This window comes from Pristis pectinata, chromosome 27, assembly GCF_009764475.1.
Source record: "Pristis pectinata isolate sPriPec2 chromosome 27, sPriPec2.1.pri, whole genome shotgun sequence".
Classification (NCBI taxonomy): Eukaryota; Metazoa; Chordata; class Chondrichthyes; order Rhinopristiformes; family Pristidae; genus Pristis; species Pristis pectinata.
Window position 1 is genome coordinate 668408 of NC_067431.1, and position 18222 is coordinate 686629.

Below are 18222 nucleotides of genomic sequence, written 5' to 3' on the forward strand. Positions count from 1 at the left end.
CAAGGGCAGGACTGGCAGTCATTATGCCAGGGCATAGAATCTTCAAGTAAGATGGGTGTCGGAAGGGGATGGTAAAAGGGGGGGGTAGCATTGCAGTATCAAGGAATTCATTACAACAGTAAAGAGGGCAGCTATTCAAGAAGGCCCCACAACTGAGGCCATGTAGGTAGACCTTAGGAACAAAAAGGGGTAATCACTTTGCTGGGGATATATTACAGGACTCTTAATAGTCAGCAGGAGATAACGAGCAGATATGTAGACAAATCTTCAAAAAGTGCAAGAATAATAGGGTTAGTGTTGGGGATTACAACTTCCCCCATTAACTGGGATTGCCACAGTGTGGAAGGCTTGGAGGGGGTGGAATTTTTAAAGTGCACCCAGTAAAGATTTTTGAGCCAGTCTGTTGATAGTTCTACTGAGGAAGGGACAGTGCTGGAGCTAATTTAGGGGAATGTAGCTGAGCAAATGGTACAACAAGTGACTGAGGTGTCAGTGGGGGAGCACTTTGGGGCCAGTGACCATAATTCTATTAGTTTTAAATTAGTTACTGAAAGTGACAGATCTGGTACACAAATTAATTCTAAATTGGGACAAGGTAACTTTTGACGGTATTGGACAGGAACTTGCAAAAGTTGATTGGAGTAGGTTGCTTGTGGGCAAAGGGACATCCAGCAAGTGGAAGACTTTTAAAAGTGGGATAACAAGAGGTCAAGGTCTGCATGTTCCCATTAGAGTGAAGGGACAAGGCTGGCAGGATTAGGAAACCCTGAATGATGAGGGATGTTGAGGCTCTAGTCAGGCATGGGTCAGGTAGAAACAGCTGGGATTCTGAGTCCCTGGAGGAGTACAGGGTTGAAGAGCTGCTCGATGTCTTAAAATGTAAGAAGGTAGATAAATCTATGGGGCTTGACCAGGTATATCTAAGAACACTGTGTGAAGCCAGAGAAGAAATTGCAGAAGCCCTGGCTGAGATATATCCATCATCATAAGCGACAGGTTAATTGCCGGAAGACTGGAGGGTGGCTAATGTCGTGCCTTTATATAAGAAAAACTGCAAAGAAAAACTTGGGAATTATAGACCAGTAAGCCTCACATCTGCAGTAGGTAAATTACTAGAGGGAATTCTGAGGGATTTAGAAAGACAGGGGTTGATTAGAGATTAGGGGTTGATTGGCTTTGTGTGTAAGAGATCATGCATCACGATTTTGATTAAGTTTTTTGAAGAAGTAACCAAGAAGGTCGATGAGGGCAGGGAAGTAGACATGGTCTATATGGCCTACAGTATATAAAGGCCTTTGATAAAGTTCTGCATAGGAGGCTGCAATGGAAAGTTAGATCGCATGGGATCCAGGGAGAGCGGGCTGCTTGGATACACAATTGGCTTAATGGTAGAATCAGAGGGTAAATTGGACAGTGAAAATCTTTGTTTTGCATGCCATCCATACAGATAATTTCATCACATCAGTACATTGAGAATGCAGTAACAGAATGCAGAATAAAGTGTTACAATTACTGAGAAAACGCACTGCAGGCAGACAATAAGGAAGTGGTTGAGGCTGACACATTAACAACATTTAAAAGGCACTTGGATAGGTACATGGACAGGAAACATTTAGAGGGAGATGGACCAAATGCGGGCAAATGAGACTCCCGAACCCTACCCCTCTCCCCCAGCACACAGGTTTTCTTTCCTGGTAGTTATTTCAATTGAGAATTCTCAAGTCTTTCTCTGAGAAATGGGACGCTCTTCACTGCCTCTGTGGCAGCCCTTCTGTGTGTTGCTCTTGCAGTCTGGCTGCCATGAGGAGTGCAGCTTTGCTGTGTAACAAACTGCACACAGCTCAGTAAAACTGGATACCTCTGTCTGGAACTGTCCTGGTTCCCACATAAGGAAGTGTTTGGCACCCAAAACACAAGGGCATTGTTACACTCTGGGATCCCATTGGTCACAGCCACCCAACGCAACAAATTTATAGCACCACAAGAAAGGACAGAATGAATTTCTAGACATAAATTTTAACAGAAGGCAGAATTCAATAAACGCACCATATGTTTAAACTATAGAACTTAAACCTTGCAGAGTCAGGAGTTGGAGCGAGATTTGGAGTGGGACCTTTGAAAAGAGGTGAGTCTCTGTGCCTGAGCTGGTGATTTTCACCTTGCAAGAGTCTAAATGAGTCACATTTGCAAATTGTTACCAGCTGATTGCCTTATTAACAGCAGCAAATAAAGGGAAGGCAGGTATAAGCAGAGTGGTCATTTTGGTAGTGGGCCAATGTTAGACTGGTGGAGCTGAGGCTTTGGTTTGAAGTGGTGAAGGTACTTCCTTTCTTTGATTTGGTGTTCCCTTTAGTGCCAGTCCAGAGTAGTGAGAATGGCTCCAGGGTCAGTGGTGTGTTCAGCTTGTGAGATGTGGGAGTTCTGGGAGACATCCAGTCTCCCTGATGACTACATCTGCATGAGGTGCATCCAGCTGCAGCTCCTTTACAGACTGTTAGGGAACTGGAGCTGCAGCTGGATGACCTTTGGCTCCTATGATATAAAGAGGAGTACATAGATAGGAGCTACAGGGAGGCAGTCACTCTGAAGCTGCAGGAAGCAGGTAGCTGGGTGACTGTCAGAATAGGCAGGTAGTGTGGAGTACCCCTGTGGCTGTTCCCCTCAATAACAGGCATAGTGCTTTGGATACTGTTGGGGGTGATCCCCTACCAGGGTGAAAGCTGCAGTGACCAGGTCTCTGGCACTGAGCCTGGTTATGGTGCAGAAGGGAAGGGGTGAGAAGAGGAGAGTGGTAGTGATAGGGGATTCCATAGTAAGGGGGTCAGACAGGAGATTCTGTGGATGTGAGACTCCTGGATGGTATGTTGCCTCCCCAGTGCCAGGGTCAGGGACGTCTCTGATCGGGTCCACAGCATTCTGAAGGGTGAGGGTGAACAGCCAGAGGTTGTGGTACATATTGGTACTAATGATATAGGTAGGAAAAGAGATGAGGTCCTGAAGAGGGAATATAGGGAGTTAGGTAGAATGCTGAAAAGCAGGACCTCAAGGGTAGTCATCTCTGGATTGCTGCCTGTGCCATGTGCCAGTGAGGGTAAGAATTAGGATAATTTGGCAGATGAATGTGTGGCTGAGAAACTGGTACAGAGGGCAGGGTTTCACATTTGTTGATCATTGGGATCTCTTCTGGGGAAGGTATGACCTGTACAAAAGGGACTGGTTACACCTGAACTGGAGAGGCACCAATATTCTTGTGGGCAGGTTTGCTAGAACTGTTGGGGAGGACTCGAGGGCTTCGGTTCGAAGGACTTTGGAGCAGCTAAGTTTTTTTTCCTGTTTATCACTTTTGTTAGGGTTTTAAGTGTAAGGGTTAGTTTTTGTTAGGGTTTTAAGTGTAAGGGTTAGATTTTTATAACTTTCTTTAGTAAGTGTTTTAAGTTTTTTTCTAACTAGTCGAGTGGGGGCTAGACTGCGCGGGCAGCTTAAAAAAGCAAACAGCCTATAGAGCGGGCAGCTGAGTGAGAGGCAGCAGAGTGGTTGCACTTTGGCTCAAGGGGCTTTGGTGTGAAGGGGCAAGGAGGGTAAGTAGGTAAAGGTAAGGTTTACCTTTTGTCTAGTACAGATTTGTAGGTGGGATTAACTAGGGGGGAAAAGAACAAGGTAGTCAGATGGAGGACATGGTCATATGCTGCAGCCGTTTGACGTGGGAACTCGTGCCACAACTGCAGTTAAGTGCTTGAGGCTGGATGAACTTTGGCTCAGTTGATGAGCTGGAGTCGCAGCCACAAACACTGTGCAGCATGAGGGAGAGAAAGTTATACAGACACCCTCCATCAGGAGGCAGTCACCCCCCTTAGAGCAGGTACATCTGAGGTTCAGGATGCAGATAGAATGGTGACTGTCAGGGGAGGGAAGAGGAAGAAGTCAGGCAGGCAGACAGAGCAGGGAACCCCGGAGGCTGTTCTCCTCAGTAACAGGTTTTCCACCTTGGAGGCTATTGAGGGGGATGACCTGCAGGGGCCTAGCTGCAGTAACCAGGCCTCTGGCACTGGGACTGGTACTGCTGCTCAGAAAGGAAGGGTGGGAAAGAGACATGTGGTGGTGATAGGGGACTCTATAGTCAGGGAAACGTAGGAGGTTCTGTGGCAGTGAGCATGAATCCTGGATGGTATGTTGCCTCCCAGGTGCCAGGGTCTGGGATGTCACTGAATGGGTCCACAGGATTCTTGAGTGGGAGGGAGAGCAGCCAGAAGTTGTGGTCCATGCTGGCACCAATGACATGGGTAGGAAGGGGGATGAGGTCTTGAAGAGCGAGTTCAGGGAGCTAAGCAGAAGACTGAGGAACAGGACTCGGGACTGCTGTCGGTGCCACATGATAGTGAAGGCAGGAACAGGAGAAGGTGGTAGATAAGTGTGGCTGAGAAGTTGGTGCAGGAGGGAGGGTTTTAGATTTTTGGATCATTGGGATCTCTTCTCGCAAAGGTGGGACCTGTACAGAGAGGACGGGTTACACCCGAACCAGAAGGGGGACAATATCCTTGCGGCTAGGATGGTTCGGGAGGGTTTAAACTCCTTTGTGAGGGGGAAGGGAACCGGAGGAGTAGGTCAGAGGAAGAAGGGGATGGGGAAAAGTTAAATCAAACAGGTAGAGAGGCTTTGGCGAAGGAGAAACAGAATGCAGACTATAAAAGTAGTGAGGTAGATGGACTGAAGTGTGGTTACTTAAATGCAAGAAGTGTCAGGAATAAGGGAGATGAACTGAGAGCTTGAATAAGTATGGGGGACTGATATTGTGGCTATTACTGAGACGTGGCTGATGTCAGGGCAGGAGTGGATATTGAATATTCCTGGTTTTCGGTGTTTTAAGAGGGATAGGGAAGGGGGGGAGAAGAGGAGGAGGGGTGGCGATACTGGTCAGGGACACTTATGGCTGTGGAAAGGATGGCTGTTGTAGGAGGATCATCTCTAGCGTCCATATGGGTGGAAGTAAGGAACCAGAAAGGAGCAGTTACTCTACTAGGAGTATTCTATAGGCCCCCCGGTAGCGGTAGAGATGTAGAGGAGCAGACTGGCAGGCAGTGTTTGGAGAGAAGCAAAAATAACAGGGTTGTTATAATGGGAGACTTCAACTTCCCAAATATAGACTGGAACCTGCTTAGTGCCAAAAGTTTAGATGGGATGGAATTTGTTATGTGTCCAGGAGGGATTCCTGATGCAGTATGTTGACAGGCCAACTAGAGGGAATGCCATGCCAGATCTAGTTTTAGGAAATGAACCAGGACAGGTCAACGATCTATTGGTGGGTGAGCATTTGGGGGACAGTGACCATTGCTCCATAACCTTTAAAATTGTCATGGACAGGGACAGGTGCAGAGAGGACAAGAAGATATTTAATTGGGGAAGGGTGAACTATGAGGCTATAAGGAGAGAACTTGGGAGTGTAAAGTGGGATGTCCTTTTTGAAGGGAAATGTACCATGGAGATGTGGTCGATGTTCAGGGATCTTATGCAGGATGTTGGGGATAAATATGTCCTGGTGAGGCAGAGAAGGAATGGCAGGGTGAAGGAGCTGTGGGTGACAAGAAAGGTGGAACGACTAGTTAGGGAGAAGGTAGCATACATAAGGTATAAGCAGCAAGGTTCAGACAGGGCCTGTGAGGAATATAGAGTAGCGAGGAAGGAACTTAAAGGGCTGAGGAGAGCTAGAAGGGGACATGAAAAGGTGTTGGCTAGTAGGGTTAAGGAAAATCCCAAGGCCTTTTTCATGTACGTGAAGGGTAGGAGGATGGCTAGGGTAAAGGTAGGTCCGATTAAAGACAAAGGAGGGAGAATGTGCCTGGAGGCGGCAGAAGTGGGAGAAGTTCTCAATGAATACTTCTCTTCGGTTTTCATGGACTGATTAGGGACAGCCAGCATAGCTTTGAAGGGAGGATCTTGCCTCAAGCCTGATAGGGTTCTTTGAGGAGGTGACCAGGAAGATTGATGAGGGTAGTGTGCTGGATGTGGTCTATATGGATTTTAGTAAGGTGTTTGAGAAGGTTCCCCATGGTAGGCTTCTTCAGAAGGTCAAAGACCAAGGGATCCAGGGAAGCTTGGCTGTGTGGATTAGGAATTGGCTTGCCTGTAGAAAGCAGAGGGTTGTGGTGGAAGGAGTGCCCTCGGATTGGAGGGCAGTGACTAGTGTCCTGCAGGGATCGGTTCTGGGACCTCTACTTTTTGTGATATTTATAGATGACTTAGATGAGGGGGGTGGAAGGCTGGGTTAGTAAGTTTGAAGATGACACTAAGATTGGAGGTGTTGTGGATAGTGTGGAGGGCTGTCGGAGCTTACAGAGGGATATTGATAGGATGCAGAGCTGGGCTGACAAGTGGCAGATGGAGTTCAATCCAGAGAAGTGAGGTGGTACACTTTGGAAGGACAAACTCCAGGGCAGAGTGCAAGGTACTTGGCAGTGTAGAGGAGCAGAGGGATCTGGGGGTTCATATTCACAGTTCACTGAAAGTTGCCTCAGGTGGATAGAGCAGTTAAGGAGGTCTTTGGGATGTTAGCTTTCATAAATTGTGGGATTGAGTTTAAGAGCTGTGAAGTGATGATGCAGCTTTACAAAACTCTAGTTAGACCACACTTAGAGTACTGTGTTCAGTTTTGGTCACTGCATTATAGGAAGGATGTGGAGACGTTGGAGAGGGTGCAGAACAGATTTACCAGGATGCTGCCTGGATTAGAGCATATGGAATAGGAGCACAGGCTTAAGGTGCTAGGGCTTTATTCACTGGGAAGGAGGAGGATGAGAGGAGACATGATAGAGGTATATAAAATATTGAGAGGAATAGATAGACAGCCAGCGCCTCCTTCCCAGGGCACCAATGCTCAAGACGAGAGGGCATAGCTTTAAGGTTATGGGTGGGAGGTTCGGGGAGATGTCAGGGGGAGGTTTTTCACCCAGGGAGTGGTTGGTGCATGGAATGCACTGCCTGGGGTGGTGGTGGAGGCAGATACATTGGACAGGTTCAAGAGTTTGTTGGATAGGCACATGGAGGAATGTGAGATAGAGGAATATGTGGGAGGAAAGGGTTAAATAGTGTGAGGGTGGTTTGATGGACAGCACAACATGGTGGGTCAAAGGGCCTGTTTTGTGCTGTATGGTTCTATGGAGGGTTTAAAATAGCTTGGCGGGGGGACAGGAACCAGAATGAGGTCAGAGTTGGTGCATTTAGTGTATAAGTAAATGCAGAGTGTAGAAAGACTAAGGAAGGATAGGCAGTTGAAAGGGCAAAATTGCAGTCAGTTGGATGGGCTTGAAGTGTGTCTTTAATGCAAGAAGTATCAGGAACAAGGCTGATGATCTTAGTGTGGGTAAGTACATGGAACTATGATGTGTGGCCATTAGAGACTTGGCTGTCGCAAGGGCAGGAATGGCTGCTGAATATTCCAGTATTTAGATGTTTCAAAAGGGACAGGGATGGAGGTAAAAGTGGGGGAGTGGCTTGGTTGATCAGGGACAGTGTCACGGGGATGTCCTGGAGGAATCGTCTACTGAGTCAGTTGGTGGAAGTCAGAAACAGGAAGGAAGCAATCACTCTTGGGAGTATTCTACAGACCACCCCCACCCCCCCCAACAAAAGCAGCAGAGATGCAGAAGAGCAGATCAGGAGGCAGATTTGAGGTGCAAAAATAACAGGATTGTGATGGGTGGTCTCAACTTCCCTAATATTGATTGACACCTCCTTAGTGTAAAGGGGATAGATGGGGTGGAGTTTGTTAGGTGTGTACAGGAAGGATTCCTGACAGTATGTGGACAGGCTGACTAGAGGAGAGGTCATACTGGTATTAAGCAATAAGCTTGATCAGGTTTCAGATCTCTCGGTGGGAGAGCACTTTGGCGATAGTGACCATAACTCCTTGACTGTTACCATAGCCTTGGAGAGAGATAGGAGCAGAAGATAGAGGGAAGTATTTAACTGGGGGAGGGGGAATTAGGCAGGAGAAAGACTGAGGAAGGATAGGCAGGAACTTGGAAACAGATTTTGGGGAAGTGCACAGTGGAAATGTGGAGGTTGTTTAAGGAAAACTTGCATGGGGCTCTGGATAGGTTTGTCCCATTGAGGCAGGGTAAGGATGGTAGAGTGAAGGAACTGGTTGACATGAGATGTAGAATATCTTGTCAAGAGGAAGAAAGAAGCTTACCTGAGGTTTAGAAAGCATGGATCAGACAGGGCTCTGGAGAGTTCCAAGGTAGCCAGGAGGGAGCTTAAGAATGGACTTAGGAGAGCTAGAAGGGGGCATGAGAAGGCCTTGGTGAGTAGGATCAAAGAAAACCAAGGTGTTCTACATGTATGTGAAGAATAAGAGGATGACTAGAGTGAGGGTGGGACCAATCAGGTATAAAAGAGGAAATGTGCCTGGAGTTGGAAGAGGTAGGGGAGGTCCTTAATGAATACTTTGCTTCAGTATTCACCAGAGACCTTGATGTTTGAGGATGGTGTACAACAGGCTGATATGCTAGGGCATGTTGACATGAGGAAAGAGGACGTGCTGGAACTTTTTAAAAACATTAGGATAGATAAGTCACCAGGACCATATGGGATATATCTAAGGTTATTATAGGAAGTGAGGGAAGAGATTGCTGCACCCTTGATGATCTTTGCATCCTCACTGGCCACAGCAGTAGTGCCAGATGATTGGAGGGTGGCAAATGTTCCTTTGGGAGTAGGGATAACCCTGGGGATCACAGACCAGTGAGTCTTTCTTCTGTGGTGGGCAAATTACTGGAGAAGATCCATAAAGACAGGATTTATGGGCATTTGGAGAAGCATAGGCTGACTAGGGACAGTCAGCATGGCTTTGTGAGGGGCAGGTCATGCCTCATGAGCCTGACTGAATTCTTTGAGGATGTGACAATGCACATTGAAGGTAGAGCAGTGGATGTAGTGTACATGGATTTTAGTAAGGTGTTTGATAAGGTTCCTCATGGAAGGCTCATTCAGAAAGTCAGGAGGCATGGGATCCAGGAAAAATTGGTTGTGTGGATTCAGAATTACCTTGCCCATAGAAGAGGGTGGTGGTAGATGGAGCATATTTCTGCCTGGAGGTTGGTGACCAGTGGTGTTCTGCAGTGATCTGTTCTAGGACCCCTGCTCTTTGTGATTTTTATAAATGACTTGGATCAGGATGTGGAAGGGTGGGTTAGTAAGTTTGCTGATGATACAAAGTTGGTGGTGTTGTGGATAGTGTAAAAGGTTGCTGTAGATTACAATAGGATATCGATAAAATGCAGAGCTGGGCTGAAGTGGCAGATGCAGTTCAACCTGGATAAGTGAAGTGATACACTTCAGGAGATTGAATTTGAAGGTAGAATACAAGGTTAATGGCAGGACTCTTAGTGTGGAAAAACAGAGGGATCTTGGGGTCCACATCCATAGATCCCTCAAGGTTGCCATGCAGGTCGATAGGGTTGTTATGAAGGCACATGGAGTGTTGGCCTTCATTAGTTGGGGTATTGAGTTCAAGAGCCGCAAGGTGATGTTGCAATTCTATAGAACTCCGGTTAGACCACACTTGGGAGTATCGTGTTCAGTTCTGGTCACCTCCCTATAGGAAGGATGTGAAAGCTTTAGAGGGTGCAGAGGTGATTTACCAGGATGCTGCCTGGATTGAAGAGCACATTTTATGAGGATAGGATAAGTGAGCTGGGACTTTTCTCTTTGGAGAGGAGGAGGATGAAAGGTGACTTGATAGAGGTGTACAAGATGATAAGAGGCATTAGTCAAGTGGACAGTCAGAATTTTCCCAGGGCAACAATGGCTAACAAGGGGACATAATTTTAAGGTGATTGGAGGAAGGTGCAAGGAGGATGTCAGGGGTAAGTTTTTTTTTTACCCAGAGTGATGGGTGTGTGGAACACTGCTGGCAGAGGTTGTGGGGGCAGATACATTATGGACATTAAGGGACTCTTAGATAGCTTCCCATTCCTATCATTTGTGTCTGTGGGAGGGAAGAGTTAGAGATCTTACAGCAGGATAAAATGTCAGCACAACATTGTGGGTTGAAGGGCCTGTAATGTACTGTGCTGTAGTGTTCTGTTCTTTGTTCTATATCCAGTGGCAGAATTTAAACACATTTTATGACTGGCAAATACTAGCAAGTGATAAGGTGACCCATCCTTAGAGAAAGGAAAGTCAAAGAAACATGAACCTGCTCCTTCAGCCATCAGATTCTAACTGACCTTATCTTTCACCTTGAGCCAGTTTTCCTTCCTGATTTCTCAATGCCTCAAGTACAGTCCAAAAATGTAGCTCATGCCTCTGCATTCAGATCATGCTAGGCAAGAAAATTCCAAAAATCCACAACCATCAGACAAGTAATTTCTATTCATTTCAGCCTTTAAAGTGACCTTCTCATTATTTGTGAGCCCATTCCCCCGGCTCATGCCTGCCCCATCTGGCTCACAGCATCTACCCAACCAATCTCCCTACTCCTATGGGCATGTAAACACCACTGAGTATAGTCATGTTTTGCTCAATCTTAACAGCAAGATATTTCATCAACACTGAATGCTGTGTTACTGTGAAGGATACAAATGAGGTTCTGGGTGCTGTTGAACATGGAAACTCCAGAGAAGAAGCCCAGCAGCTCAATTAGGAACATGCCCAAAGTCAGTGACAATGCCACAATTAATCTGAAAGTAAAAAAGGACAATGGTCAGCAGATATTGAAGAGAAACCATTGGTTTCTTGTGTGCAGATGCAAAGGAAAGGTAGGAACCAGACAGGTAACATGGAAACACCACAAAACAAGAGTAGGGCAGCAGTCAGTTCCACTATTTTGTTAGCAACAGCCCCCATTGTTTTAATATTAATTTTCTATCCAGATCACAGAACTAATTCTCCAATTATTCCCTTTCTCTGCAAACAGTTTACTTTGAAGCAAATGAAAACCAAAAAAAACTGCAGATGGAAATAAAGTACTAGAAAGAACCAGCATAAATCACAAATCACACAGCATCTGTTGAAAGAAAGTTTGAGAGAATTTATTTTGCATTTGATTTCATACTATTTACTTTTCAGAAAATCTTCCCTAACCAAGTCTAACTATGGCTGTGATGCTGCTGCAAGTTTAACATTGCACTTGTGCAGATGACAATAAACTCAACTTTGACTAATTCTTAGATTCTGTCCACATTTCAGAATCCTTCCAAGATCCAAAAAGATAACTCAAGTTTACCATGGCACTCCTAATAACTGTTTCCATATAACCTCTTAAACCGTCATTAGGTTTCCACCATTAAAGCCTTTCAGTGAAGAGCTGAAGAAAACAAGAAAGCAGTAGGCCACTCAGCCCCTCAAGCTTGCCCTGCTGTTTGATGTGATCATGGCTGATCTATGCTGGTCTCAACTCCACTTCTGTGCCAGTTCCCTGATCTTTCACAAATATTTATCCATCTCCACCTTAAATATATCTAATGATATGGTCTCCACTACCCTCAGGCAGAGAATTCCAGAGATTCACTACCCTCTGAGAAGAAATTTCTATGCACCTCAGTTTTAAGTGTCCACCCCCACCAATTTTATAAGCTATGTCTCCTTGTTCATGACTCTCCCTCTAGTGGAAACATCCCAACATCAACCCTGTCAAACCCATACAATCTTGTAAATTTGAAATAAGGTCACCCCTCATTCTTCTAAACTCTAAGGAATACAGACCCAAACTATCTCACCTCTCAATAGGACAACCCTCTTGTCCCAGGAACTGGTCTGTGAATCTCCTTTGGACTACCTCCAGTGTTACAATATTTTGTTTTAGGTAAGGGGACCAAAATTGCATCATATTCCAGGTGTGGCCTCACCAAAACTGAACAACTGCAACAAAAAATGTTAATAGTCCAATAAGTCTTAGCATTCTGCTTTTTTGACAGAGAATGCTATTTTCTCAATCATAGATGTAATAGTCAACAGATCTAAAGAAAAATAGTCAAATTGGATTTAACAGTCTGTATCCACAAGGGCTTTCATTCTAAGTTACACAAGTGCTGCCATCACTTTGGATGGGACTGATCAACAGGCATTCCAAGTTGATACGGGCACATTGTTTATGTCACTGAGGAATTAATGTGGCTCCAATGGGGAGCTTGGCTTCTGACTTTATAATTCATAAGTTTCATATGTCTAGAAATTGGTTTGCTATATTTTTGCTCTCCACAAAATGGATCCAAAATTGGCTTGGTAATAGGAGACACACAGTGGTGGTGGAGTTGCTTTTCTGATTGTAAGTCTGTGGTCATAGAGTCAGAGTATTACAGCACAGAAACAGGCCCTTTGGCCCATCTAGTCCACACCAAACTGGTTTTCTGCCCAGTCCCATCTGTCTGCACCCGGATCACAGCCCTCCATACCTCTCATCCACTTCCCTTAAATGTTACAACTGAACCTGCATCCACCCCTTCCACTGGCAGCTCGTTCCACACTTGCACCACCCTCTGAAGAAGACTCCCTTATATTTCACCTCTCACCCTTTCATCCCAACTCCTGTATTCAATGCCCTGATTTATGAAGGCCAAAGTGCCAAAAGCTCTTTGCAACCTTGTCTACCTGGGATGTCACTTTCAAGGAATTATGGATCCCTTTGTTCTACTGCACACCTCAGTGCCCCACCGTTCACTGTGCAAGTCTTACTCTGGTTTGTCCTCCCAAAGTGCATCACCTCAAACTCGTCTGCCATTTTTCAGCTCATTTTCACGGTTGGTCCAGATCACATTACGAGCTGATAGCCTTCCTCGCTGTCCATTACGCCCCCAGTCATGGTGTCATCCACAAATCTGCTGATCCAGTTTACCACATTATCATCTAAATCATTAATATAAATGAGAAACAACAGGCCCAGCACTGATACCTGTGGCACACCACTAGTCACAGGCCTCCAATCAGAGAGACAACTATCTACTACCACTCTCTGGCTTCTCCCACTAAGGCAATGTTCAATTCAATTGGCTACTTCATCCTGAATGCAAAGCGACCTAATGTTATGGAGCAGCCTCCCATTGCAGGACTTTGTCTACATGGACTTTAGCAAGATCTTTGACAATGTCCACCACCTTCCCTTCATCAACCTTCCTGGTAACCTCCTCAAAAAAAAACTCCATAAGATTGGTTAGACGTGACCTGCCATGCACACAGCCATGTTGACTATCCATAGTCAGGCCCTGTCTATCCAAATATTTATGTGTCCTGTCCCTCAGAATACCTTCCAATAATTTACCCACGACTGATGTCGGGCTCACCAATCTATAATTTCCCAGCCTTTCTTAAACAACAGAACAACATTAACTGTCTTCCAGTACCCCACCTGTGGCTGAAGATGTTCTAAATATCTCTGCCAGGGCCCTGCAATTTTTGCACTAGTCTCTCAAGGTCCAAGGGAACAGCTCTACAGGCCCTGGGGATTTATCCACCCTAATTCGCCTCAAGACAGCAAGCACCTCTTCTTCATTAATCTGGTTACAGTCCATGACCTCACTATTCTTTTGCCTCAGTTCTATAGTTTGTCTGTCTCCAGAGTAAATACAGATGCAAAAAATTCATTTAAGATCTCCCCCATCTCTCTTGGCTCCATGCATAGATGACCACGCTGATCTACAACATGACCAATTTTGTCCCTTGCTATCCTTTTGCTCTTAATATTGCTATAGAAACCCTTGGGATTCTCTTTCACCTTGTCTGCCAGAGCAACTTCATGTCCTCTTTTAGCCCTGCTGATTTCTCCCAAGTGTTCTCTTGCATTTCTTATACTCCTCAAGCACCTTGTTTGATGCTAACTACCTATACCTGATATTCGCCTCTTTCCTTTTTCTTAACTAGGCCTCAATATCCCTTGATACCAAGGTTCCCTAAACCTGTTAGCCTTGTCTTTTATTCTAACAGGAACAGACAGATTCTGTACTCTCAATATTTCACTTTTGAAGCCCTCCTACTTACCAAGGATCTCTTTGCCAGAAAACAGCCTATTCCCAATCCATGCCTGCCAGATCCTTTTTGATGCCCTCAAAATTGGCCTTCCTCCAGTTTAGAATCTTAACCCTAGGACCAGTCCTATCCTTTTCCATAATTATCTTGAAACTAATGGAATTATCACTAAATTCAAACTGTTCCCTACACTCACTTCTGTCACCCACCCTGTCTCATTCCTTGAGAGGAGATCCAGTATTGTGCTCTCTCTAGTTGGGACCTGTACACATTGATGAAGGAAGCTTTCCTGAACACATTTGACAAACTCTATCCCATCCAGTCCTTTTATAGTACAGGAGTCCCAGTCAACATGTGAAAAGTTAAAATCACCCACTATCACAACCTTATTTCCTACAACTGTCCGCTACCTGTCTACAATTTTGCTCCTCTAAATCCTGCTGACTATTGGGAGGTCTGTAATATAGTCCCATTAATGTAGTCATCCCCTTTTTATTCCTCAGTTCCACCCATATTGCCTCAGTAGTCAAGCCCTCCAGTGTGTCCTCTCTGAGCACTGCTGTGACACTTTCTCTGAGTAATGCCACCCCTTCCCCCTTTAATACCTCCCCCTCTAAAACAATGGAACCCCTGAACATTGAGCTGCCAGCCCTGCCCCTCCTGCAACCAAATCTCACTAATGGCTACAGCATCATAATTCCACATACGGATCTGTGCTCTAAGTTCATCTGCCTTACCTACAATACTCCTTGCATTGAAATAGACACATCTCAGAACATTAGTCCCACCATGATCAACCTTTCGGTTTCCATCTTTGCCTGTAGTCTTAACATCTACTTTCCCCACAGCCTCTCCACTTGCTGCCCTGCCACTCTGGTTCCCCCCCCCCCTGCAACTCTAGCAAACTTTCCTGCAAGGATATTAGTCCCCCTCCAGCTCAGGTGCAAACCATCCCATTTGTACAGGTCCCAGCTGCCCTGGAAGAGAGCCCAATGATCTAAAAATCTGAAGCCCTCCCTCCTGCACCATCTCACTAGCCACATGATGAACTGCACCATCTTCCTATTTCTTGCCTCACTAGCACATGGCACGGGTAGCAATCCTGAGATCACCGCCCTGGAGTTCCTGACTTTTAACTTAGCACCTAACTCCTTGAACTCACTTTGCAGGACCTCGTCACTTTTCCTGCCTATGTTATTGGTACCAATGTGGACCACAACCTCTGGCTGCTCACCCTCCCCCTTAATGTTATGGACTCAATCCAAGACATCACTGACCCTGGCATCTGGGAGACAACATACCATCCGATAGTCTCGTTCTTGTCCACAGAACCTGTCTGCTTCCCTGACCAATGAATCCCCTATCACTACTGCTTGCCTCTTCCCTTCTGAGCCAAAGAGCCAGACTCAGTGCCCAAGACTCGACCACTGTGGCTTTCCGCTAGTCGGTCATCCTCCCCAACACTATCTAAAATGATATACTTGTTATTGAGGGAAACAGCCACAGGGGTCCCCTGCACTGACTGCCTATTCTCCTTCTCACTCCTGACAGTCACCCAGCTACCTGCTTCCTGCAACTTAGGTGTGTGACCGCTTCCCTGTAACTCCTGAATGATCCAACGGTCATCCAGCTCCAGTTCCCTCACTGTGTGTAAGGAGCTGCAGCCGGATGCACTTCTTACAGGTGTAATCATCAAGGACAATGGCTTCCAGACTTCCCACATCATGCAAGAGGAGCACACCACGGCACTGGGTGTCATCCCCACTGCTCTCCCCATGCAATAATGAAGAAAGAAAGAGAACTTAACCTCACCTTAGTCTCCACATCTATTCACTGAAGTCTCTTGAGCCAAAGCCTCAGTCCCCCACTCTAACACTGACCACTCACACAATGGCTGCTCTGCTTAACCCTAACTTTTTATTGGCTGCTGCCAATTAGCCAATCAATTATTACTAACAATACGCAAGTGGCCTCTTTAAGGGTTCTGCTCACTGAAACTGAACACAAAGCCCAGAGACTCGCCTCTTGAAAGGTGTACCACAAAGATCAGTGCTGGGACTTTTGGATGTTTGTGACATACATTAATGACTTGGATGTGCATGTAGGGGATATGATATTGCAAGTCTGAAGATGACACCAAAATCTGTAGTGTGGTAAGCAGTGAGGAGGATTGGCTTTGGTTACAATATGATATTGATCAGCTATTAGTTGGATGAAGCAATGGAGGATGGAATTTAATCCTGAGAAGCATCAAGGGATGCATTTTGGAAGACCAGATAAGAGTAGACGTACACAGTAAATGGTCGGGCCCTAGGGAGTTTTGGATGAACGTGGACACCTTTGGGTACAAGTCTATAGATCCCTGAAAGTGGCAGCACAGGCAGGTAGGATGGTGAAGAAGGCAGAAGAGATGCTGACCTTTATCGGCCAATGGCATGGAATACAAGACTTGTTACAACTTCATAAAACATTGATTAGGCCACACCTGGAGCACTGTGTGCAGTTGTGGTCCCCACACCACAGGGAGGAGGTAATTGTGCTGGAGAGGGTGCCAAAGTAGACAATTTGTTTGAGAGAAGAATTAATTTGTCCATTATCTATAACAGTGAGATTGCTCTTCTCTTGTTCTTTAGTTCAACTATTTAGCCTCATTTGATGACCTAACATGTTTTCTTAGAGGTGGTGGTAGAGGCAAATAGGATAGAGGTGTTTAAGTGACTCTTAGATAGGCACATGAATGTGCAGAGAATGGAGAGATATGGACACTGTGTAGGCAGAAGGGATTAGTTTAGTTAGGTGTTTAATTACTAGATTAATAAATTCAGCACAACATGGTGGCTGAGGGCCTGTTCTTGTGCTGTACTGTTCTATGTTATATCTCTATTTGTGCCATTAATTCACCTGTGGGCCCTTCCCAGTACATGGCAGGATTCACAACCCGATCCATTCACGAATCAGAAATGTGACAACAAACTGAGTTCCCAGGTGGCAGAATTCACCTGCAGCTCCACAGCAGCCGGCAAATCCATCCTGCCAGTCTCCCAGATGTTCGTTGATTTATACGGGCTGTACACAAGCCGGGCGTTGTAAGCTGAGGAGGACCTGCACCTTGGTATGAATGCTTTGCTTCCCCTGCCTCGAGTTCCGAAATGGACATCAGTCTCAGGATGAATGGCTAGCACTGAGAGGGCCATAACTCTTCAAAATCCTTGATCACAGGGGGTTTTGTATGTTCAATCAACTAGTATGTTTAATATTAAGACCAATAGGTTTTATAGAGACCAAGGGAATGTGAAAAAACAAAGAATATGAGGATTTAACAAAAAATGGAATCTTATTGACTTGTGGAGCAGATTTGCGGGGCCTTATCGCTGCTTCTGCACCATATGTCCTCACTGTTGGAGGGATTGAGCAGAAAAAGGGTTGTAATTTAGTTGAAGCAGCAATTTGCTTTTTCTACCAAAATACTTCAGTGAACATCACTTGACATTTGTATACCTGTTTGAGACTTCACACACCAACCTATTGATGCTTCATTGCAGCTGGGCTGGGAAAGTAAGAAAAGGTAGCTGAGAAAGTGTCAGAGTTATATGGCATGGAAACAGGCCCTTCGGCCCTAACGTGAGCAATTTTGGGCCCAGTATCTAAGGAAGGATACTGGCCCTCTATCTTTCAGTCCAATGAAGGGTCTTGACCTGAAACGTTAACTGCCCACTTCCCTCCACAGATGCTACCTGACTTGCTGAGTTCCTCCAGCAGGTTGTTTACTGTTATTATAGATTCTTTCTTTGCATAAGTACTTACTCTGTGTCACGGTTCTGATACTGGTGAAGGGTGTAGCTTGGGGGAAGACAAGCCAACACATTGTCTTCCTGCAACATAAAAAAAACAAGCATCGAAGAATAAACTATATTAGCAAGCAAGTGAAGAGACAACAAATGCAAACTCATAAAAGCAAAGCAAAATTTTACACACACATTCAGATCCAATCACTATGTTTAAAAGGCATTTAAAATAGGCAAGGCATAGAAAGATCTGGTCCTAATGGGGACAAATGGAATTAGTACAGATGTGCACAAAGGTCAGCATAGACGTGGTGGGCCGAAGGGCCCGTTTCCGTGCTCTATGACCTGATAACATGGAAAACTGTCCAACTAGGTCCTGTCCACTAAAAGTAGGGAGATTCAGTCCAGTCAATTATTTCACAGATTACTCCCAATGAGCAGCAAAGGTAGATGAGAGTCCTAAGGAGTGGGCAGAGTATAA

General features: G+C 45.4%; 1 protein-coding gene across 8 annotated transcripts in view; it reads right to left on the reverse strand.

Annotated features, from left to right (window-relative positions):
* tmem107l (transmembrane protein 107 like) overlaps nt 1-18222 on the reverse strand; it is a 56738-nt gene that overhangs the window by 28893 nt on the left and 9623 nt on the right. For 5 of the 8 annotated variants that reach the window (XM_052040122.1, XM_052040121.1, XM_052040126.1 and 2 more), the window contains 2 exons: nt 17761-17828; nt 10576-10676 (listed from right to left, as the gene is read on the reverse strand). In XM_052040122.1, the coding sequence (XP_051896082.1) occupies nt 10576-10676; nt 17761-17828 (169 nt within the window). Of the gene's footprint in view, nt 1-10575; nt 10677-11714; nt 11857-17760; nt 17829-18222 lie in introns of all 8 variants that reach the window. The other 3 variants (XM_052040128.1, XM_052040127.1, XM_052040129.1) reach the window with 2 other exon arrangements.